Raw genomic sequence first — 25,988 nt, 5'->3', positions numbered from 1 at the left:
GGGCCCCCTGGTGGCGAGGGGGCCCCAAGCAGCCGCTTAGTTCGCTTATGCCTCGGGCCGGCCCTGGAGAACATGGTTAAACCTGAGGCAAAATGAGGACATTTTTGAGTAGAGTTTTATAGAAAACATTGAGAAAATTGGAACGTGTGTGAAAACAGGTGAAATGTGTTAAAATGTTGTGTTTTTCTAGAACTGAATGAATGGTTTGGGAAATTGGGCCAACTGAATCAGTCATAGTGTGTTAGCAATCGAGAAACACTGTAATATCCAAAGTATTGAATCAGATGAAGGTGAAGTGAAGATCAGAGTATAGAGGAAGAAGAGGATAGGAGAGAAAAGAAAGGATCCCGAGTCTTCTGAAACTGAAGATGTGATGTAGCAGAAGGGACAGGTTCCTGAACTTCTCCAGCAGGTCTGATGACCATCATGGCCCTCGGATAACAGCTTTAACACCTTCAGGACACAAGCACAGATCTGGTGTTCTCTCACCAGATGAACTCATATTTAGATACCAGTGTACTTCACAGAATCCATTCTGATGGGAAATACACCCATTTGATCTTACAGGAGACACACAAAAGATGTGAAAATAATCAAACATATCAGAGCTCAAGAAGAATATGCGTAAATGATTCAAGAAGTCAATAACATGTAAAAGATTAATCATGTAACGTAAGGAATAAAAATGATCTAGAATTTATAAAGAAAACACAAGATTCATAACAAGGAAAAAGAAATAAAAGACATCAATAAAAAGAATTGAAAGCATTTGAATATGAAAGTCTCAGTTATGTTTTCATATTTCCAGATGGAGATGATCCACCAGGGGGCGCTGCGTGCTTCACTGTAACACACTCCTCATCTGAACACTGAAGTGTGTGTGCAGAAACAGCTGATGAACACACACTGGAGATGTGAGACCCAGAACAGTCTTCCTCAGAGTAACACAGCAGATCTTCAAGCGTTTCAAACAATCCGTTGTAAAGTAATGAAACAAAATGATCATCCACTATTGTTGCAGCAGTAACACTTGAGAGCATCTACATCTCACTGTCTTTATAATTTTCAGAGCCATTCATGTAGACATTTTAGAGCTTCACACGGATTCACTCTTACACTGTAATAGATTAAATTATAAATAATGATATTTTCTGGTAAAGTCTTCGTTTTATGCACTCTGAGCAGCTTTTAATCAATTTCTGCACTTTAGCAGGAACGTATTATGAGAGCGGATGAGCGTGACATTTCATAAAGTTTTCCCTTCACACTCACTCTCACTCTCTGTCTCTCTCTCTCTCTCTCACACACACACACACACTCTCACACATAAACTTCTGTTTATTCTGTGCGAGAACCAGAAAACACTGGTTTAGATAGTACAAGGAAGCTAGTCCTCTCACACAGAACACAGTCTCAGACTGCATGCCTTGAAGTGTACTTTAAATATGTTATTTCCACAGGCTGACAACTGCATGACCGATAGAAATGAACAAACAGAGTTTAAAACTAATTTTATGATTAAAAAAGCTAGTCATAATAGTCACTAACACATCATGAATTACTTACATTGGTAAGTAACTGTAAATCCCAGTTACTACAGTTACCCATTCATTATTATGGGAATAATGAAGAGAAACAAGAACAGATGTGATCTATTATATTGATATATTGATTTATTAATTATTTAGGAGACACCTCATCATTGCACTGATGGCCACAGTAACAATCATACCGTTTCTAGTGTGATCGGATGGCTTCACATGTCCAGCAGTGAAGATGTGGAGGTGTGTGTGATATTCCCCTTCAGGATCTCGCTGAAGTTGAATTTTAAGATTTGCACCGTGGCCTGAATTAGAAGCTCCAGACAAAGTGAACAAAATGAAAAATTGCACTTGTACGTAAATACTACAACAGCTACAAAACTGCTAATACACAGTCAGTCAAAACCTCTCAGATTTGCAAATCTTTGCACCTTGAAATCTGTTGCCAAACCTGAGCCAGTTCTCACCGCAAGCTATTCACATGAGTGACTGCAACTGCTTGCGACACAATGTGGGTTTGTTCAACTACAACAAAGTTAAGAAAAGTTTAAAATTTTGCAAATGAATATTTTTAGATCGTAACGACCAAGTCACGGCAGATGCTGCAGTGGAGTGACAGGAGAGAGAAGATAATCCAACGGCAGGTCGAATGGGAATTTTCAATGAGGCACGGAACGAGTGACAATGTTTTCCCACAAAACGTTCATTTTAGCAGCAAATCATTTTTTTCACTGTCAAAATGGGTTGATACCGTTTTTTTAGATCTGCTGTAAATACAAACTTTGTTGCAGTCTTGTCCTGTTATCAGTGTAAAGCTGCTTTGAAACACCCTGTATTGGTAAAAGCACTATATAGCCAGCAGCCATATCACCGACCCAAGACTGGTCTCCCACTGAAGCTGAGCAGGGCTGAGTCTGGTCAGTGCCTGGATGGGAGACTCCTGGGGAAACCAGGTTTCTGCTGGAGGAGGTGTTAGTGAGGCCAGCAGGGGGCGCTCACCCTGTGGTCTGTGTGGGTCCAGACGCCCCAGTGTAGTGATGGGGACACTATACTGTCAAAGAGCACCGTCCTTCGGATGAGACGTTTAAACCAAGGTCCTGACTCTCTGTGGTCATTAGAAATCCCAGGATGCCTTTCGGAAACCGGCATCCTTTTTTTTTTTTTTACCCGGCATCCAGGCCACATTTGCCCATTGGCCACTGTCCATCATGGCCTCCTAATCATCCCCATATCATCACGGTCTCCTCTCCACCAGTAAGATGGTGTGTGTTGGGCGTTCTGGCGCAATATGGCTGCCGTCGCATCATCCAGGTGGAGTGCCCAGAAAAACGCTATATAAATGTAACAAATTATTATTATATAAATAAAGGTGACTTGACTTGACTATTGATGCCTACTAGCAACTTCACTGTATACTAACAAAGCAAGTCAACTTGAGAGTTGGGTTGCTGTATAATACTATAAAAGTCACTACTACTGCACTAAAGCACTTGTATTCAGCGTAAGGCCAGTGCACTGGAGTGTTTACCAGCTAGCTCTTGTGTTTCATTGAGTATTCATGCCTCATGAATCCAGACATTAACCTTTAAAGCAGGATGGCCAGGACGATCCTTCACGCCTGTCAGGGTGATAAGTGCTTTCGCCCACTACTCGCATGCTCACTACAAAGGTCAAGAGGCTCATTAACTTTTTTTTTTCCTGACAACACCCACAACAAAATAACCTTTAAGATTATATGTCTATGTTTAAAGCTACTAACCATAAATTACTTGAGTGTACAAACTACTGTATGAGAAACAAAACAATAAGCCTGTGAAAACCCTTTAGGGGCAGTACTTTTCATATCACAAAACCATCATTAATCCTACTTTTAGTCCAGACTCTAATTAAATCATCCAGATTTCATGTGAACAGAACACACACAAACTCTTGATTCCACTTAAATAAGAACAATGTTCATTGTTTACTCACCTGTGTCACTCTGGGATGATCGAGTAAATGAGTCAAGTCAATGAGGGGTGAAAAAAGTTCCCAATCCTTCGGTCCCAGACAAACGATTGATTTACAAAATTACAGTAATGCTAATGTAACGTATATTGATACTGTACATTTAAGGTGCTCATGTTCAGTCCCTCTTCTCCTTCTGCATGATGAGCTTTATAATGTGGACAGTAATGTGAAGAAGCAGCACAGGGGAACCATGGGAGATCAGCTGGCTGAGAGACATCAACACGATGCACAATCTGGGTTTTAAATGGACGGTACAGACTGACCTCCTAACCACAGAATTAGCTCAGTTGGAGCAGTCTGACACACATACAATATCTGAAAGGTTCTGACAGCAAATATGCTAATATGTTTTTGCTGCTATTTTATGTCCATCCATAATATTTGATGATAGAAACTTCATTTCAGATTGTTGGTTTTCACATAAAGGATTTTCTGAAAATTGCATCATTCCTTGTAAAAGATGGATGTCTAAAACCTACACACAACATCCGACTTAAAAGTAATAATGTTTTTTTACAATTTAAACCATAGACAGATACATTTCAAATATGCATGTCAATGTTTTTATTATAAATAATTTCAATGCCACTGAATTTTTCCTGCCAGCAAATGGAAAAATCATAAAAGCCACAAAGCAAAAACACAATGTAAGTTGTTCATTGCAGCACTTAAGAAAAAATAACAAAGACATAGATGTCACATGGTAACCAGTACCGTAATATCACAGAGCAGAATCATCAAACAGTTCACCTCCATTAAAAAATACTGAAATAAGGTATAGTATTTCTCCTTGTATAAATCAGAGAACTCAGTTGTTCCTGCTCTTTCCCCCAGCGAGGAAATTTAAAGCACATTTGTGGCACTTTCTGTACATTACTATTATTGTTTTGTTTACTATATTATAACCACTGCAATGTGAACTAGCTTGTTATTTGATGACAAACAGAAAATACCTTTTCCTTGGTCCTCAAGACCTCATTAAACTCATGCTCCTCAAGATATGAGCGCAAGATGGAAAACAAAAGACTTTCTTTTCAGACTTGTGCAATAAATATCCCTTGGAAGATGCTGCAATGTATTAGATGGCAAGGACAAACATTTGGTTGTACTGGACATACATTCACCCAGAACCACTAAAAATATTCACACATACGGTGAAAGCATTGCCGTTTGCACTTTTGCAGATCTGAGGTAAACTCCAGTGATTGCTGGGGCCTGGTTGGGACATCAGGAGGAAGTCCTGTTATAACCGACGCCTAAATGTTTGGACAACCACAGTTGTGCCAACTGCATTGTGGATGCGTAAGTGCTTGCTTTGGACCCGACGCACATTTTGTATTGCTTGGGCTCTAAATGCGTGTCACAGAAGACAGAGTGAAATATATGCACAATACCTGCTTCTTGAGAGCGAAACACTTTCAAGCCAGAATCGATGACTTTAGTGAACAAATCAACATCCTCTAAACCCCAGCCCTGTATTGAGGTGTCAAACCCCCCCGCTCGAAGCAAGTCACTTTTGAATATGCAGGTGATCCCAAATCCATAATCTCGCCAGAATCCACTCTTCTTGGTAAAGACAAAGCTGCTGTCTTCAGGAGGGTCGCCAGCATAGACAATTTTGGGATCATACTGACTGAAGACGACGGGGAAATACACCTGACTTCCCTCAACAGTGTTGTCTCGACATCTCTGGAGGGCGTCGGTGTTGAAGACCAGGTCCACGTCGCAGAAAAACAGCAGCGAGTTGTTCCTCAGCTGAGAAGAGCCCATCTCAAGGGCCAGGCCTCGAGAGAAGTCTCCCGTCATGGGTATGATAGACAGGTCTGCTTTAGGATATCGGTTGTGATACTCTTTCAGCAGCTCTAGGTGTCTCTCCTTATCCTGGTTTGTGTCATTGTCCACCAGGATTATGGTCAGCTTCACGTTCTGGTTGGGGATCAGGCAGATTCTCTCAAAGTTTTCCATGTAACGCACAAAGATTTCATAGCGACCGGTGAGCGGGACGAGGAAGTGCACTTTGGTCTGACTCTGGACTTGTGTGGACTCTGAGGTCTGGAAGGAGGAGAAGATCTTGAGCGAGCTGGAGAGGAAAGAGAGCGAGCGAGAGTCACCGTTGATGGTGTCTTCCAGTCGGGACACGTCCAGTTCCTCCGCCTCGCTGAAGAACGGCCGGCTGAAGGACTGCTGGAGGTAAGCGTGTCTCCGCACCGGCACGGTCACCTTCCTACCCTTGTGCTTCTTGTAGAGCAGCAGAAGGTCCAAGATGTACTCGGCACCGTGAAGCGGATCCACACGTCTGTAGCCGTACTGGATCTCCTTGAAGTCTATGACGCGACCTCGAGTTTTTGAGTTCTCGTTGATCATTTCCATCACTTGAAGCACGGTGTCTTCCAGTGCGGAGCGCACCAGGTTTCCGAGGCCCTGCCGGGGCATCTGCTTCTTACTGGCCGAGTACAGGTGCCTAGCGGTGACGAACTCCCACTCGAGGACGTCCCCTCGCGCCGCGGGCCGGTAGCGTGTGTATGAGGGTGACGCCCCGAGCTGCTGGTCCTCCCGCCGGACCGCGGCGCTGCCGAGCCGGCTCACGGTGAGGGCCTCCCGGTGCAGCTGGACCGTGCGGTGCCGCAGCTGGGAGAGCCGGCGGGTCAGCAGGTACATGTGCAGGCGGTACTGGTACGCTGGACGCTTGTTGGGGTGCAACGTGATGGCGTTGTGGATCTTGCTACTGTGAAGGTCCTGGATGAAACCTTTCTTGTTGTGTTCATAGTTCTCGTAGAACAACTGCTGCATCTGCAGAGAGAAAGAAGAGAACAACTTGAGGATTTTAATGACTTGTACAGCACTTTGGTCAGTCCTCAGACGGCTTTTAAACGTGCTTTATAAATAAAAGAACTAGAACTAGAACTAGAACTTATAGGGCCCTATTTTAACGATCTGAAATGCTAGTGTCAAAGCGCAAAGCGCAAGTAAATTTGTGGGCGGGTCTTGGCGCTGTTGCTATTTTCCCAGCGGGATAAATGACTCTTGCGCCCGACGCAAATCTAAAAGGGGTTGGTCTGAAGAGCTTCATTATTCATAGGTGTGGTTTGGGCGTAACGTGAAATAAACCAATCAGAGCGTCATCTCACATTCCCTTTAAGAGCAGACGCGCTTTTTCTAAAGCGGATTCCTATCATAACGGCAGATTTGCCAGGCGCGCGCCAGGAGCGGTTCACAGCCAAGGAGAGCAAAGCTCTCGTCAGGGAGTTTGGGGATGGAGAAACCCACCCAAATTAACTTCGGTTAAAAAGGCGTATGATAATTTGGGTAAATGTGTAAGCTAGATGTATCTATCTATCATAATGTATGATTTGCAAAAATGAAAACTGCTGCTTCTGTGTAGATGAGAGAATCAAAGTGTATGCGCGTTGTGCACACGCTACATTGATTATGGCCAAGCATGCGCCCTTAAAATAGCATATGAATAACATGCGCAACGCGCCACTGACTTTAAACTATTTTTTCCTGGTTAGTGGCGCAACTGTTTTCTAAACCTGCAAAATAGCATGAAGGAACGTTTGCGCCGGAACACGCCTTCTTTCTTTGCGCTGAACCGCCCAGGGAGCGCAAGTTCATTCCCTAGTTTAGCGACGTGCTTCTGTGGAGGGAAAAGCGCGCTTTGCGCGGGTGCAAAATAGGAATGATACATGCGTCGGTGTACAAAGTCAATTGCGCTGGGTGCAAGATAGGGCCCATAGTGACACCCAAACCCTCACCCGTATGCGCTTGTTTATCATGACAAAAAGCATGAATTTCTTTGCAGACCCTTACAAAAAATAAGTATACTTCCAGTTAATTTGATTAAGTATACTTCAAATAAGTATAGTTCAAGTATATAACAGTACTTTATGTAGTAAGTATTCTAATGTCAATATACAAGTAGTATACTTGTAAGTGTACTATTTCCATACTACTTGGGACTAAATTGGCCCACTTTTAGTATAGTAAACTGAGTACACAACTAGTTTACAGCTAAGTTTTTTGTTTGTACTCCAACTATACTACAAGTGAACTTATAGGTATACTTATAGGTATACTTATAGGTATACTGAAAACACGGCTTCAAGGGGCTTATTGCTTTAATATACTCTCAGTAAACTACTAGTTTATTAGTTTTATACTACAAGTATATTTTAGGCTAGGGACTGCAAATTAAGGGAACTTAACATCATACTTATACTTTACTGTTTATATATTATTTTTGCTACTACTTAAGTATACTACTTTGTTCCTATTTAGGTATTCATTTTTACACTTTAAATATGCCTTTAACTGTACTTTAAGTGGATTTGAAGTAAATTCCTATGTACATTACCATACACAAAAATTCACACACTTAGAATAAGGAACATATCTGTTTTCTTTATAAATCAATATTTTCAAACAATGTAAGTTTATTAGACAGTATGTAAAACTATGTGAAAAAAGTATTTAATAGGCTTTACAATCAAAAGAGTAAACAACAAGCCAAGTATACTTAGAATAATTCAATATACTTTTAAGTATATCTCGATCAAAAGATTGAGTACAAGACCCTAGTTTGATTTACCGTTTTATGGATGTCTTTACCAGTCAGCTCGACATATCTACATAATATCTAAAAGATTCCTAGGAAAAAGATTTAGATCTTCAGATAACTCTCGAGGAGGACTGGACAGAGTCTATCAAGGTCATAAACACATGTTCTAGTAACGTCAGCCACCAACTAATTCAATATAAAGTAGTATCTACTACCTAGGCTTCATTATTCTAGGGCTAAGTTTAACAAATTCTACCCCTCCATGTCCTCTAACTGTAACAAATGTGAATCTACCGAGGGCTCTCTGGGACATCTCTTCTGGTCATGCCCAAAGCTTTACGAGTTTGAGCGCAATGTTCAGATTCTACTCTGAGATATTCCCCTGACCCAGCCATTGCTATTTTCGGCTGGTCTAGCTCTCTTCATGGCTTCGGTCATCAAAATCAAAAAGCCATACAATATGTAATGGTGGCAGCTAAAAAGTTCATCCTCTGTCTATGGAAAAAGGCATCAAAACCACTTTTTAAATCTTGGCTATCTGAACTCTCTACCACTCTGCATTTAGAGAGACTCTCGACTCTCACAACCTCTCTGGTGACAAATTGGTGTCTTCAAACCACCCGGGAACCCTTCCTTAATCAGCTATAAAAAATGTCAAGGATAACAGTTTAAATGTTTGATCCTTTTATTGTTTGCATGCTCACCATATTACCCGTGCCCACTGGCCTAGAAAAATATGTATAACATTATGAAAAATATAAATAAAACTGGAGGAAACTGATGTAATTCAACGGTTGTAAAATCTCCCCCCTTTTTCTTGTCCTTGTCCTTTTCCTTGTCTCTTTGTACTGTTATATGTTGCCTTATATTAAAAAAAAACATAATATAAAAAAAGAAGAAAAAAAAAAAAGACTGAGTACAAGTATAGGCCAAATATACTTAGACCTTTCTGTCAGTATTAGTCAAGAAGCCTATACTTAAGTGCAATTTTAAGTATGTTTCTGAGAAGTATATAAAGTATATTTCTGTGAAGTAAATAAAAAGTAGACTGAAAGTATACTTGTTTTTATTTCAAAAGAAGTATACTATTAGCACACTTGTATAAATAAACTTCATTTCTGTAAGGGAAGAATAGCTGTAAATCTCATCTGAATAAGCCCGTCAAGGTCTTCAGAGTCACAGGCAGGATTTGAGCTAAACGTTTGAGCTGGCGGTCAGAGACAAATGTACCAGTGAGGTCAGACACTGATGATGGGTAATATGATCTGGCTCGCTTTTTGTATTCTAGCTGATGATGAAGGGGTTTAGTGGGGTTTGCGCAGGTCAGTCAAGTTCTCCCACACCAAAAACCATTTTTATATGGACCTCGCTTTGTGCACAGCGTTAGCGTTTCCCAATCTCGTTGTTCTTGTCCTCCATTATCTGACCCTATTCATTTCAGGTTTTGGAGTTTCTAACAATCTGACAATGAGTTGATGTGTGCGTGATTAGAAAGAGTTTAAAACTCAGTACGGTTAGTTTGACTCCAGGAGCAGGGCTGGGAACCACTGATTTAGCAGACACTTTTATTCAAAACATCACATTTTACACATTCATAACAAGCAATTCATCACAGAGTCACCAATATTAATAGTATATTGTGCCAGGTTTATTAAAAAGCTAGATTAGGAATCGAGCTGGAGCAGATGTGATAGTTTAAAGGTTGTGAAGAGGAGCAGCTTCTTGAATGTTAAGCTGGTCTCAGTTCACTCCACCAGAGACGAGCCGAGACAGCTGGAAAGCACATTTGTTCCTCCCTGTGAAGGAACAACAAGAAACAAGGAACGAGAAGTTGTTCAAGTCACTGGCGGCAGGGAGCGTACACTTGTAAGGGTGTATTGAGGTAAGGGATGGCCGTTCCAGTAAATGTGATTGTGGTTGCTGCTGGGATCAGTGGAGTTATCGTCATGCAGGAACAGAAAACTGCAACAAAGTCTAATGGCCATACAGTGTGTCTCACACATAACGCTCGCTACGTCAGCTTTGTGTTTCATTGCATTATGAGACAGTGGTAGATCCTGGCATAGGTGATATAGGAGTCAGCTCTCGGACACGGGATTTACTCTGAGAAGCTCGCTGTGCTTTCCTCTTCTCTCACATCTGCTGCTCATGTCTGATGTTGCCTACGGCACGACATGAGTCAATCCACCACTGGGATGAGATGCACTGGAAAGCAGGACAGGACTGTGTTCTAGCCAAGCTCAGTCAATGGAAAATGTGACCAACCCTGTTTAGCCTAATGTGAAATATTAGTGGCTAGACAAAGAGACCGTGTTAACTCAGGATTTATTCGAGAGAGAGTGGATAGGCATGAAAGAGAGGCCATCAAAACTGAGGACAGCTGTTGAAATTGAACATCTGTAAGGCATCAGTGCCAGATTCAATTTTTATCAGCTCTCACCATCACATACGCATCCAAGAGTGCCAGATTTTGTCTTTGAGAGATCTGTTAACCCGCATATACATGCAGTAAGCAGCTTTCTCCACACCTTTCTGTTACTTTGTTTTCCCACACAGATGTGTACCCTTAAAAACCTGTAAGAATGCCACTAATGTGTTTACACGACCACATAAGAACCACATATTCTCCAGGTGTGTTAAGTAAGGGATAATGTAGAGCGAGGCAGTTGTTATAGTGAATACAACCCCGACAGGAGGGGCCTTGAATCAGCCTGAAGGGGTTGTATTCGCTATAACAACCGCCTCGCTCTACATTATCCCGCTTATTACATGGCTACCTACCAAATAAATCAATAATTTGACACAAAATATTGATTTAAAAAGGAGTTTATTGATTTAAAAACGATTGTATTGCTTCCGCTAAAGAAAATAGTCCGTTCCTCTCTACGGTTAGAATCCTGCGTCCATAGCAACGCACTGTTTTTCATGGCAACGGTGTGTTATACTCAGCAGCGACTGTTATGTAAGGGTTAATGCCCGACGAGGTGTCCATTATCAGGTATTAATGGACGAAGGCGAGGCGTGAACCGTCCGACGCGCAGCGGAGGTCCATTAATACCTGATAATGGACACCTCGAAGGGCATTAACCCGCTTATACCATGGTCACTTACGAAAGAAAGAAATATTTAATCAATTAATAATACTTTAATGTGTTTTAGAGTAAAAATCGTGAGGGTTTTTATTAAGTCAAGCGCACTATTTAATATCTCCCGTATACAGCAACGTGGCCACAGCGCCCCGACCGCAGCAGTCGATCAGTGAGTTTGAGCCAGCGCAATCATTTAGAACTGTCATCAGGCAAATTGACGGGACGCCTTTCCTAGGTGTACATTATCACTTTTTAATGGACGCCCTGCAGCCAATCAGAATCGAGTATTCACCCAGACCATGGTATAACAAGAAATAACACACCGCATTCTACATTAGAATTCAACCAAGCCATGTAATATGCAAGTAAGAAGAATAAACTAAAATAGTCCTACAAGGCATATTTTAAAAGCAGCATGCCTGTCGACATCGTAGATGAACCTTGTTTTATTTAAGATGTAAATCTTTATTGTAAGCTTACCTACAATGCAGATTTAATGGCTCAATTATTTATTTCTAAGGAAATAAGATAATAAATCCTCTATATTGTACTTAACTCAGCTTAAGTGTACTTTAAGTGCCTCTTTAATCACTTTTTATCGCAATATAATCCCCAATAGGCTGATCAAGCAGGGCTGACTACATTTTCCCAGTTAATGCATAGCAACCTGCCAAATAAATAAATACACGCACATGAGTTGACTTGCATTTGTTTCACTATATTATTATTATTATTACTTCATCTGTATGTACAGAGAAGCCACTACTGACCAATAATATCAAGTGTTGCAGAGAGATTTAATCTGTAAAACAAACTGAACAAAATTGTGTGATGTTGTTTCAGACCTTTTCTATCTCTCATAGTGAACAAACTCCTGATTGCAACAGAACAGTTGAGTCACCCTTACAGCCGATGAAGTCATAACTCCTCAAGACGCCTTTCATTTCGTGCTTACAAGTTATGGAGAAATGATTCTTCCTCCTCCTAGCGTGCATTATCCCATGCGTCAGCCTCGAACAACAGCACTACTGTCTGCAGGTCTAGAGCTCTGATGCGCTTCCTAACGCTCAGGCTCAAATACTAACACCTTTATTCTGACCTGTCCTGTCCTCACACTCATGCATTTCACTCTGAAAGCGGCGTCCAGCACGGCACTACTGATGCTGTTGCTGTTTGAGAGACTGACTAACACTGGACTGTGGTGTGTTTTCACACCAGATCTCCAGACCCGAGCGACCACAGTCTTCCTCATTCCTCTAATGAGATGAAGCGCGTTCCCTGCGGTGTTCAGACCGGAGTAAGAGTGGGAGTGGAGCAGCGGGATTTACAATTCATGCCAACGGCCCATGCTGCATTTTTAGCAAGAATTTACACGTTAAACACATTTAGCTAGCATGATACAGATCACTCAAATTAGAAAGAATGTGAAGGTTATGATGGCGGTGATGGACATAATCCATCAGTTTATATTTCTCAAGGAATTTGTTTATCCCTTCTAGATTTGCTACTGGATATGATCGGGTGAAAGCACATTTTAAACAGGTACTTATTCACACACGCAATCGCTCTCTCACTAATGCATTCAGACAAATGTAATCTTACAGTGCTACTTTATCTGTACATGATTGTGAATGAGCAGAAATCTGTAATAAATGTAGCGACCCGTAGATAAAATAAAATAACGATGCTTTTTTTTTTTTAATGCTGATTACCATGTCATAAGCTTGGCATGTTGTAGGAAAAATCTTTGCAAATCAGTTGAAACGTTGAAACTATTCTCCTAGCATTGTGTTTTTATTTGATCATTTAATAGGCCTAGCCTATATATTATGAGCAGATGTTTTGCGAGATTTCAAAGCGCGGAGAGAAATTGCTGCCACTCCACTCGCTCACACACTCCGGTTCAGACTCTACTACATCACACACAGATCATCGGGATCCGTCAACGGCCCTTAGCTCTCCAAGATCCGACCATGTTTGGATTATCAACAGTGATTACACTAAACTGCTTGCAACAACGCTCAGAGAGCGAAAGGAGGAAAGCTGGACATTATCAAGCCAAAGCTCTATGGCTGATTTCTAGCAGTTTCATAGTGTGATAAATAATGGCGTCTGCAACTTAACCCACGAGCGCTTTGGTCATTCGTCTGCTGACAGGAGGTATGAGTAAAGTTGGCTCTGGGCTCTAGTGGTCGGTGTATAAATGCTGCAGTCATGCGGTCGGCCGCTCCGGGATGTTTGGCATCCAGTATAAAGCATCTAGTGTCTCCAGAGCAAAACTCGAACTCAGACTCAGCTCTGAAAAGAGTAACTTTGTATTTGGTGTGTATTTGAATAGGTGTAGGCAAAACAAGCGAAAGTGAGGCTGGATCAGTGATGAGACAGAGTAAACCCTCTCTGCTGCATTAACCCTGCGATGAAACATGCACAGGTCCAGTCATGTGACGCGTCAAGCACAGACAGGAGGAAATGTGGAGGAGTAAGAGGAGAGAGCGTCAAGTCAAGTCTAGTCACGTTTATTTATATAGTGATTTCTATAATACAGATGGTTTCAAAGCAGCTTTACAGAGATAAACAGCATCACTATCGCAACATTTTTCAATTTCAGAAACCAATCATTTCAATTATAATTGCTTGCAACTTTAATTTCAAATGTGAAGCAGCTCTAAAACAGATAAGTCGTCAGTAAGTTCAAGAAAGAAAAATATGTATAACTTCAAATAGACTTCACAGGACTATTTTCAATAAGTTTAACTGGTCCCTGTTCATTTTAGAGTCATGCAAATGTATTCAGGCTTTACACCGCGCCTGGTGTCAGTATTAAAGCACGTTAGACCTGCACTGAAGTTCCTGTATTTCACAACTCAATCTCAAGCCCATTTCCACTAAAACTCTAGTGTAAATGAGGAAAAGTGATTCTGCAACTCTAGAACGAAGCTCTGTTATTAAAGGGATACTTCAGGATTTAGCATTAAGCTTTGTATTAGTAGAAAACCTGTAGTATTTTCGAATTACCGTGCTTTCCACCCTCATATCCCCCTGAGACGAGAGATTTATGTATTTTTTGTCTGGAAAAAAATCCTCCGATGACGCAAAAATCGTCATTTTGCGTCATCGGAGGATTTTTTGGCCAGAGGCGAGAGACTACAGCCAGTAGGAGGCGCTGTCCCGCATGTGTTCAACCCGCCCATACAGGGTGGGATCTCACTCACAGAATGTACACACTGTCAGCCGTCTTTCTTTGGAAGCTAAGCTAGCAGGCTCTTGTTCTGTGGAGAAAGCTGAATAGTAGGGGTTACCATCCTCTTTTTCCCGGACATGTCCGGCCGTCGAGATCGTCCAAAATGTCCGGGATTCAGCTTTTGCTTTCTGCAGTTTTTTTGCTTTTTTTCCTGCCATTGTTAACATGCACACCTTTTGTTTCAATCTAGCTGAATTCATTCCGATTGGTGAATCTGAATGTAGTGTTTACATGAACACTAAACAAGTGATCAGTTGATGTACTTTTTAACATTGCTAAGAAAATTCCCGCTCCTCCGTGAGAGATACGCTCATCAGTAATCACGCCACCGGCCTCGCGTCGTTCTCCCTCGGTCTCGTCCTGCTCGCCACAGTAAACATGATGAATGGCGACTGTAGAACGCAAAAGCCGAATCCCGGACATTTTGGGCGATCTCGAAATCCCGGGCAAACTCGTCACGGAGACTCACTAGTAGCCTAACCTTGTTGTTTAACTGCTCTCTAATCGGTAGGCGTTGCTTGGGAGCGGCCTCCTAGGGCAGCGAAGCAAGTGCATTCTGGGAGTTGTTGTCTTTCATCCACATAAGCCAAAAATACATTTCTATACAAAAAAAATACAAAGCTTCAAATTCAAAAATAATTTCACATTTCTTCTACATAATACACATTAATCTTTCCAGAGGTGAAGTATCCTTTTAATGTTAAGCTTTAAGCATTGAGACTAACAACGTCTCCAGCAGCGTCTTTAGACACACACACACGGCTCTGAACAAAAGTTTGGAATAATTAAGATGTTTTAATGTTTTTGAAAGAAGTCTCTTCTGCGCACCGAGGCTGCAATTATTTGATCAAAATATAGTAAAACAGTAATACTGTAAGAAATGACTACAATTTAAAATATCTGTTACCTATGTGAATAATAAAATTGAATTTATTCCTGTGATCAAAGCTGAATTTTCAGCATCATTACTGTCATTACATCATTATATTAGAGTCAGAAATCACTCTAATATGATGATTTGCTGCTCAATTATTATTAATGCAAAATTATTCGTAATGGTTCTTATTATTATCAGTTGCTTCTTCATATTTTCAAGATACTTTGATAAATAGAAAGTTCAAAAGTACAGCATTTATCTAAAATAGAAATCTTTGTAACATTATAAATGTATTTACCGTCACTTAAGTGATTTAATGTGTCCTTGATGAATAAAAGTATTTATTTATTTTATTTAAAAAAGAAATCTTACTTGCACCAAACTTTTGAATGGTAGTATATGAAGGTTTCCCAAAAAATATATAAAAAAATTAAGCAGCAAAAACATTTTCAATATTAATAATAATAACTATTGTTAATAATTGTGCATTAATCATAATAATTGATAATCAAATCATCATATTAGAATGATTTCTGAAGGATCATGTGACAGTAATGATGCTGAAAATTCAGCTTTGATCACAGAAAGAAATTACATTCACAGTTATTTGTGATAAACAGTAAATTGTAATAATATTTCCACAATATTCAGTTTTTAACAGTATTTTTGATTAAATAAATGCAGCTTTGAAGAGCATAAGAGACTTGTTTCAAAAAAAAAAAAAAATCGTAATTCTTCCAGACTTTTGACCGGTAGTGTGTATAATATACACACACACAACCACTCTTCCTCAGGGTTTCCCTCATGCTTCGACTGCAGTGCGAACAGTGCTTTACTGAAGTAATGAGTGAGGGTCCAGACGTCATTCGTGTCTGTTTCTGAAGTGTTGTGAAGCTGCTGGTGCAACAAAGCACAGGCTCATTTCCAGCACATTAACTCAATCTGAGGAATCTCATTCGTTTCTCCCTTGAGCTTCGAGGCAATAACACCATTAAGACTTCTGCAATTTCACTCTCAGTCGGGGTGTTCTGTGTTTAGATGCTGTTATTCGTTTGCATGAGGAGATGAGAATGTGAGTGGAGGATGAAGAGTGATTTTAGTATTAAGAGGAACAACTACTCGTTCAGTTTGACAGTGTTGTGTTTCTTGCACAGCCGGTTCAGAACAAAACAACAAATTAAAATGCCACAAACGGCATGTGTTTCTCTGTGACTGCGTCCTCCATGTGAGATCACATCAGCCTTTAAAGGAAAGTGATGCTGTTTCAAATTCAGAAAGTGAAACGTTTATTAAAATATGAAATGCAGGGGGTTCATATTAATCTAACCCAAATCTGGCTTGTTGTAGTGTAGGATTGTTGCAGGCCTGAGGTAGGCAGCAGCTTATGAGTGATATCTAAAAGGCATTTAGGGACAAAGCAATTGTGACTGCGTCTGAAAGCTCAGGACTGACTTGTTTCCTCGCTGCCCAATCAATGACGTGTCTGTGCATGAGGGTTCATCATAAACCTGCTTTCAGACAGACTCCTGGGCCAGCACAACGGTTTCATGACCTACAGCAAAATAGAGCTTTGGTGATAACCAAGCAAATATTGAATTGCTACAATAGTAGACATAACATCAAAAGTGGAAAAAGTTGGTTAAAAACGTCAGTTTCAGCTCTGCACTGTTGTATAAAATCATTAGGCTATCATGTTTACAATAGCGCTGATATTTGGGAGAACAGCACTCTATATCCTGAGTTATGAACATATAAATATATGTTTATAACTCTTTTCAGGCATCGAGTGAAATGAGTACAGCAACTGCTCTCAAATCTTTCAGCATATTTAAACTTGCCACATCACTATCGATCAGGACATGAGACATGCAAATAATAGATTTGAGAGCTCTAGTGAAGAGAAGCATCATTAATACTTATCTCTAGTGCTCATTTCACAGACAGTCTCATGCTTCATAAACTGACTCGGACTGACTTTGATCTGCACATCACTGATGTTCAAATATGCCCGGAGCAAGAATGTGGAATTCAACAGCAAGAAGAAAATCAACTACATAATCAAGGGTAATCAATCAAGGGCTTTGTGAAGATCTTGCCACTACGCAGACATTGATTTGCCTTTGAACTTCAGTGCGAGGATCAGTTGGGAGACGGTAAGCCATGATATTCATCACTCAATACTGGAGAGATGGATGAAGAAGACATCCGCTCCTCAGAGAGCCACTGTTCACAGACATCGCTCTCTCTCTCTCTCTCTCTCTCTCTCTCGTGATGTAGAGAGCTGGCTTCAAGCCCAGAGACTATGAGCCAATGGAACATTTACACACTGTAAAAATGCTGGTTAACTGTGTGAATTCACCATATATGGTAAAAACATATGAAAAAAACAAAACAAAACATAATTCATCATGTGTGAATCTGTTCTCTGGAGAGGACATTGCTCAACAGATTGCAAGAACCAGTGAGGTTTGTTCTCGCATGTCAACAAGTATGTTTGTGCTTCCATGAACCATATTTGATGTGCTCTATGTATGCACGTTTATCAATGTTTATATGTGAATCAAGGACTAATTAACTCTGTATAAAGTGATTTTCTTTTACAGAAATAGCTTTTTAAGGACTACAACAAACGGCTGGTAGAGACTACACAACATTCCTCCCCCGTTAGTGACATCACCAACCCTAAAATTTACATAAGCCCCGCCCCCTGAACACAATTTATAGATTATCAAGACAGAATATGCTAATCAATGACTAGAAGATAACTACACATCAGCTACATAAATTCATCAACTAACCATTCAGAAATGTTGTCTACATGATGTCACTTCTTCTTGAGTCTCTCCATCTTTTATCTGACTTTTCAGGACACAAGCTCTTGAAGCTCCGCCCCCTGTGCAGGGAGCAGCAGCTCATTTGGATTTAAAGGGACAGACACAAAAACGGTGTGTTTTTGCTCACCCTCAAAAATTGACAATTTTCCCATGATTTATAAAAATATCTGTGGGGTATTTTGAGCTAAAACTTCACATAGCTAGGGACATCAGAGACTTATTTTACATCTTTACATTATACCACCCCTTTAAAGTGCTTGGTTCATGTGGATTAGTTTTGCAATGCCTTTATGAACTTTTTGAAGCTTGAAAGTTTTGGGTGAACAGACTTTCAATGAAGGGACAGAAATCTCTCAGGTTTAATTAAAATATGGAACAACGTGATGGTGAATAATTGATGACAAAATCTTTATTTTAGGGGGAACCATCCCTGAAAGTTATCTTCATTTTGGTGGCTCATCAAATATTGAGAAATGAGCCCAATTCTGAAGCTTCTACAAGCCCATTTTACAGCACATATAAAGCTGTATATTCGTCCAGCCAGCGTGTGTCTGTAGAGCGTATGAGTAGCTGAAGCAGAGACTCGATCCTCAAGGGCAGTGGACATGAAAAGAGCAGAAATCATGTTTATTGATTCTGTCCACACAATGAGAATGAGATGTTTACTAGCACAATAGAAATGAGCATGCGCTTGAGGAAAGCATCAACTATCATCAGTGCAAAGACAGCAGGACTGTGGGAATATGAATATTCGGTGTATTCACACTGTGAAATTTGTGTTTCAGGAAAAGCTCCTTTCATCCTGACATTGGTCTTTTGCAGTGGTGAAAAGACTAATAAAAATTGTACTCAAGTAAAAGTATTACTTCTTCAGAAATAATTTACTTGAGTACAAGCAGAAGTACTGAAAAATAATATGACTCAAGTAAGAGTAAATAAGTAGTTTGCTGAAAAACTACTCAAGTTACTATGTTACAAAGTACTTTAGTATTATTTTTCTATTTATATCCAAAATGAGGCAATGTTAGCAACATGGAGCGCTAAACACTTTCATGTAATTTCTGTTTCATTCATACTGGAAGCCAGAGGGCGCCCTTGCCCGGAAAGTCCACAAGTGAGATTCATAAAAGTATTAAACTTATGACGTTCCAGGAAATCCCTTATATGGACATCAGATATCACTACAGCTGAATAACATGCAGATAGAGACGTTTTGACTAATGAAACATCAAAACAATTAACACATGGGTATAAGCCATCACGGGTATTTTCATAGAATTATGCAACGCTAATCGACATAACCTGTATCATAGAACGTTATAATAATATATTCACGCAACATGAGACCACAGAAGTTATTTCAAACACAACTGACATGAAGAAGGGCAAAAGCAAAGAAGGGTTAGCGAGTCTGATCAAAGAAATGAGGGATTAAAGTATGAATAGAAAAGAGCCAGTAGAAAAATTAAGTGGGGTTCGGGTTAACGTGTTAAATAAAATGCTCTTTTTTCGTTCGACCGAAAATGTGCCGGGAGCTCGCTGTTGCTATAGTTGAAGCAAAGTTTGCTTCACACATTTAGTTTAACTGCATTCTTAATGAGGGCGAGCTTTACCATTCAACTGAACGGTGTGCATGTACTTTAGACACTTACATTGTTCTTGCTCCGTCCATGCAATAACTGCGTCCTTGTATGAGCCGAGTTTTCTATTTGCTTCAACTGCTCAGTGCTCTGGTAATATCAGTGGTATGACCCATTTCAGGAGCTACCAAAATAAAAATTTAAAATCAGAATATGAGCATAACTCACTTTCACTAAAATATTGAAACGTCAGCGATACTGATTCAAAACACGAGTGCCAGTGATTGAATGTCAAAGCCAGTGTTGCCAGATTGAAAATGTCCAAGTATCGTCCCAGAAGCAAAATGATCGTATTTGGAAGAAAATTATTGTACATGAGTCAAACGTACAGAATACAACTATTTATCTAGACCAACAACTTTTTGACATGACCAGCAAATTACTTTATTGCTAAACCACCGAGCTCAGCTTGTAAACCGCTGACCTAAGCGCCGCGGCAGGAACGCTAACTTGTGCTCGTGAGAGAGAGAGTCATTCTCCACCGTGAAATGCCAAGACGACGTAACATGAGTTGAGATGGAAGACATGCGTAACACCACAATCACGTTCTCCTCACAATCTTGAAAGTAGACGTAGGATCCACAGCTAGATCAATGCGTATAGAAGCCCTATGATTACAACGACCATCATTTGAAGTGTCACACAATTCTGAAATTATCGTACATTATGGGATTTTTTTCATTTTTGATCGTACATCGTACAGAGGTCAAAATTATCGTACAAATACGATAATTATCATACGTCTGGCAACACTGGTCAAAGCGCAGTTTGAACGCCCGCCCCCCAGCTGAACTGGACGATTTGATTGGTTCATCACCCGAGTCAGACCTGTCAGTTATTGGCTGAAGCGCAGGGCTCCACCGCAGTAGATAGGAAAGTGCCAGCTCGCCCTGTTGCTCCGTACTTTATACTTTTGGTAAAAAATAAATGTAGCAAAGTTGAATACTTTATTTTATTTCAACTCAAGTAAAAGTACCACAATTTAATTATAATTAAAAATGAAAAAAATTACTTAAGTACTGTAATTTAAGTATTTGTAATTGGTTACTTTCCACCTCTGGTCTTATGCTAGTTTTACTGAGTGATAATCTTAACTCGCTGTAGCTCTCGAATCTCATTCACACTGGCATCACATCGTGCATGCACCATATCTGAGCAAAACTGTGAATGAGCTTTGAAATTTATAGGCAAGGGAAAAACTTAAATTTAGCTCTGTTCATCAGTTTGGACAAAAGTATATTTTATTTTATTGTTAATTTATTTTGGCAAATTTTGAAGCTTTACAGGTTTAGTCATTCCTTGTGTGGAAAAGAGCAGCATGAACACTTTAATAAACTTGTGTTTTAATATATATATTATATATATATACAGTATATATGTACACACACTTTTTAACCACCAATGCTGGTCTTGCGCTAGCTCTGTGATGTGCCACACATTAATCAGGTTGAAAGGTCAACATGTCCCAGTTTAAAAATGTAGGGCGAAAAACTCCATCTCATTTTCTCCTCCAACTTCAAAATCCGACATTGTTGAATTAGTTTTTGCACATTCGCTTAGTAAACACTTGGTCGGTACTTCCGCCTACGTCACTCGTGACCTTTCAACGTGATTACGTAATGTGTGGCGCATCACAGCTAGCGCAAGACGGACATTTGTGGTTAAAAAGTGTTATAAAAATTAAATAAATGTTTTTTTTTTTTTAGAAAATGGCCAATGGTTTGGCTAGATGAGACTCTTATTCCTCGATCGTGTAAAACCTTTTGAAGCAATTTAGACCTTCAAACCTTCACCCCATTGAAGTCCACTTTATGGAGAAAAATCCTGGAATGTTTTCCTCAAAAACTTTAAATTTATTTTCGACTGAAGAAAGAAAGACATAAACATCTTGGATGACGTGGGGGAGAGTAAATTACCAGGAAATTTAATTCTGAAGTGAACTACTCCTTTAATTAAAGTCAGCCAATCAGCTTTTTGTTTCCTGAAAGCTCTTAACATTTTGGCAACATGCATCAGACTGTCAGTGAGTCTGCTGGTCTTCGGACTGACGCCTGCAGTCTGAGCTCAGGATCAGCAGATAAATCAAGTGATCAGAAGCGAGTTTCATCAGTGTTTCTGCAGTGCATCAGCTCACTTGACTGCACTTAGCTGTTTATTTGAGAGATTATATGAGTGGAATGGGAGCCGTTTAAGTGGGAATAAAGGCAGATTTCCAGGTTGGTCACAATATAAACTCATCGAACATAGGCCAGTAGAACCAGCTCCAGGGTAAGGCTAAGGAGATGCACTTCCTCTTTAAAAAAAAAAAAAAAAAAACATTTAAATAGAATGCTATGAAATAGTTTCAAGTTACATGTCACCTAGTAACAACATACGCATCCTAGCATAAACACTCATGATATCTTATTTGTTATTAAAGCGGCTACGTTCACAAACCACTATAAATTGAACAGAAAAGCAAGCATACTTTATGCATGATTTGGCATGTCAGCCAATTAGAATGATAAATAACCATTGCCTTAACTAATGCAGCAAAACAAAAGTTTTATTAAATTCTAAATGGATTATATATCGCCTAGAAAGCTTGAGTCACTTATTAAGCATACAGAATGTCTAGACTTTGTTTGTTATAACGAGAGATTAACTTATTTCGAGAGGACTTGCGAGAGTGCAGAACTCAGCCCTGGGTAAAAACTTGAGGTGAGTGGATTCTGGCTTGAACACTGCTGATTGGCTACATTGCTCAACGTTGCAAAAACACATTATACGATCTCAAGAGCGCAAACACCAAATTTGTTTGCCAGTGTGCCATTATTATGGAGAAAACTGATCCTAGACCAGCAGTTATGGGCAGCTTTTCCTTCTAAAAGCAATCAGAAGCAGAAGGAGGTTTGAGTGAGAAATTGCCAGGCTATTCACTCTACGCGCACTCTACGCACACTACACACACTACGCGCACTACACACTCTACACACACTACGCGCACTACACACTCTACACACACTACACACACTACGCGCACTACACACTCTACACACACTACGCGCACTACACACTCTACACACTCTACACACACTACACGCACTACACACTCTACACACACTAAACGCGAACTACACACTCTACACACACTACACGCACTAAACGCGCACTACACACTCTACACACACTACACGCACTACACACTCTACACACACTACGCGCACTACACACTCTACACACACTACACACTCTACACACACTAAACGCGCACTACACACTCTACACGCACTACACACTCTACACACACTACACGCGCACTACACACTCTACACACACTACACGCACTACACACTCTACGCGCGCACTACACACTCTACACACTCTACGCACACTACACACACTACGCGCACTACACACTCTACACACACTACGCGCACTACACACTCTACACACACTACACGCACTACACACTCTACACACACTACACGCGCACTACACACTCTACACACACTACACGCACTACACACTCTACACACTCTACACACTCTACACACTCTACACACTCTACACACTACGCGCGCACTACACACTCTACACACTCTACACACACTACGCGCACTACGCACACTACGCGCACTACACACTCTACACGCACTACACGCACTACACACACTACACGCGCACTACACGCTCTACACACTCTACACACTCTACACACTCTACACACTCTACACACTCTACACACTCTACACACTCTACACACTCTACACACTCTACACACTCTACACACTCCACACACTCCACACACTCCACACACTCCACACACTCCACACACTCCACACACTCCACACCAGGGGTCTTCAACTAAAATTGCTTGAGGTCCAGTAAATGAACCCTCCTCACCAGCCGAGGTCCGGACATTATATAGCCTACCTAAAAATATGAATTGATGGGTTTTACCAGACTAAAGAAACGAGTGTAGATAACATTTTTTTTTTAACAAAATATAATGGATAAACAATATGTCTTTTCATAAGCAGCCATAAGTAATCCTTCACAAAACTGATCTAATTTAAATGCTGTTCTGTTATGTCCTTTACGTTGATTTGGTACAAAATATCTGAATTCAACCAGTAACAATGTCTAACAAAAATATGATAAAGGAAACAGTGCAAAATGCCTTCATCTCTAAATGTGCACTAAACATACATTAATTTCAACATTAACAACTTAAAAGGAAAACTAAAGTGCGTTTTCAGCAATATCATTCAGAAACACATGCAAAAAATAGTGCCACCTGGAAAAATTAAAAAGTGCAAGAAACCCTTTATCTCTTATTTTGTAGGCTACAGTCCATAAAAATGTAAATAACCTCTTATGAAATTTAAATAAAATTGTTTAAAATTCACTGTATTATCAGTGAACACTCATATGCTCGATGTTGGGCGGCGAATGAGTGAGAGAGGACGACCCGTGTAGATCGCTCATACTGGACTTTGAGCTCATTTATTTTCTGTGCCCTTACCTCGGATTGCTGAGGATAAGTTTCTTCTAATAAGTGTCTATGTTTAGCTTCGTACTGACATTTAATGTTTCCACTTTTATAAAACCGCGACAGACTCGGAGCAAATGAGACACACGGGCCTTGTAACAGTTACAGCTCGATGCAGGAAGAATAAATGCGTATTTTTCCATCAATTATCTCAGAAAACTTGGTTTTCAGCGTCAACTTTACTAATTTTTGAAAATGCCATTGTTTTTCACTCACTGAAAGTTTTATCTCTCTGCGTTTTTCACTGGCTGAAAGTTTCATCTGTCTGCGCGCTCTCTGCTCTCTTCATTGCGCAATCTGACTGCGCGTCTGGTCTGAAAAATAGTCTGAACGTAGCAACAGTGAGCATAGTAACTGTAGTAGCAAACCGTTGCGCTGTTGGACCCAAACGTCTCTACTGAGCTGACTTTGATGTGCCTGATATAAATGTGTTTTTATTAGAAAATAGCGGCATTTATTTATTTCATTATTTCAAAAGGCTTCGCGGTCCGTATGGACGCATTTTGCGGTCCGGATTCGGACCGGAGTCCGCCAGTTGGTGACCCCTGCTCTACACACACTACGCGCGCACTACACACTCTACACACACTACACGCGCACTACACACTCTACGCGCACTACACACTCTTGCCGCCGCTAGAGTTCTTACTAGATCAAGAAAATTTGACCATATAACACCAATTTTATCATCACTACATTGGTTACCTATAAAGTTCCGTATTAATTACAAGGTATTGCTACTGACTTATAAAGCCCTAAACGGCTTAGCTCCAGTCTATGGATCTTCTATCGCCCTATAATCCATCGCGCTCTTTAAGATCACTAAATTCGAGGCTTTTGGTCATACCTAGGATATCCAGATCCACCAAAGGAGGGAGAGCATTTTCACATTTAGCACCAAAACTCTGGAATAGTCTTCCGGATACTGTTCGTTGCTCAGACTCGCTCTCCCAGTTTAAAACCAGATTAAAGACGCATCTCTTCAGCCAGGCATTCATATAATATTTTAATCTTACAGTTAAATCCGGTCTCTACTTCATAAACGCCAGAGGAGAACTGGCCCCCGACTGAGCCCGGGTTCTCCCAAGGTTTTTTTTTTCTCCATTAGGTCACCTGATGGAGTTTTTCGGTTCCTTGCCACTGTTGCCTTTGGCTTGCTCAGTTGGGGATATTTGGGGATATTTAATTTAATTAATCAATCAACAATACTATTGATCAGCATTACCAAACGTAGACGTTTTCCACTAGAAACAAACATTGATGTATTATTTTAATTTAATACAGTGAAGTTGCTTTGATACAATCTGTATTGTGAAAAGCGCTATATAAATAAACTTGACTGGACTTGACTTGACTCTTCACACTCTACACACTCTGCCTATGCCATCAAGTCATCCAGTTACGAGCTCAACATCAGCAAACATTAGCTGCAACCCAATTTCATATACTTTCCTTAATAGTATGTGAGAATTACTGTGCCCCACGCTGTAGCCTACGGTGCTCAGATGATATATGATATATTTTCTGGTGAATTTTTGAAATGTGGTTTGCATGCTTTAAGGCTAATTTCACAATATTACTCACAATCAATTACACTATGGAAAAGCAGGAATTTGTGACAGTTGTAGAAAAATAAATGATGAGCAATGTGAGGCTGAAGCTTC

General features: G+C 40.3%; 1 protein-coding gene across 1 annotated transcript in view; it reads right to left on the bottom strand.

Annotated features, from left to right (window-relative positions):
- Window positions 1-4,094: 4,094 nt before the first annotated feature.
- Window positions 4,095-25,988, bottom strand: part of chsy3 (chondroitin sulfate synthase 3) — a 79,932-nt gene continuing 58,038 nt past the window's right edge. Inside the window, exon 3 of the mRNA XM_081353615.1 lies at window positions 4,095-6,341. Coding sequence (XP_081209741.1) covers window positions 4,779-6,341 — 1,563 coding nt within the window. The 3' untranslated portion in view covers window positions 4,095-4,778. The remainder of the gene's footprint in view (window positions 6,342-25,988) is intronic.

Source organism: Scardinius erythrophthalmus (genome assembly GCF_964197995.2).
Source record: "Scardinius erythrophthalmus genome assembly, chromosome: 23".
In the NCBI taxonomy this organism is placed as follows: Eukaryota; Metazoa; Chordata; class Actinopteri; order Cypriniformes; family Leuciscidae; genus Scardinius; species Scardinius erythrophthalmus.
This window is presented reverse-complemented; position numbering and strand designations above follow the sequence as displayed.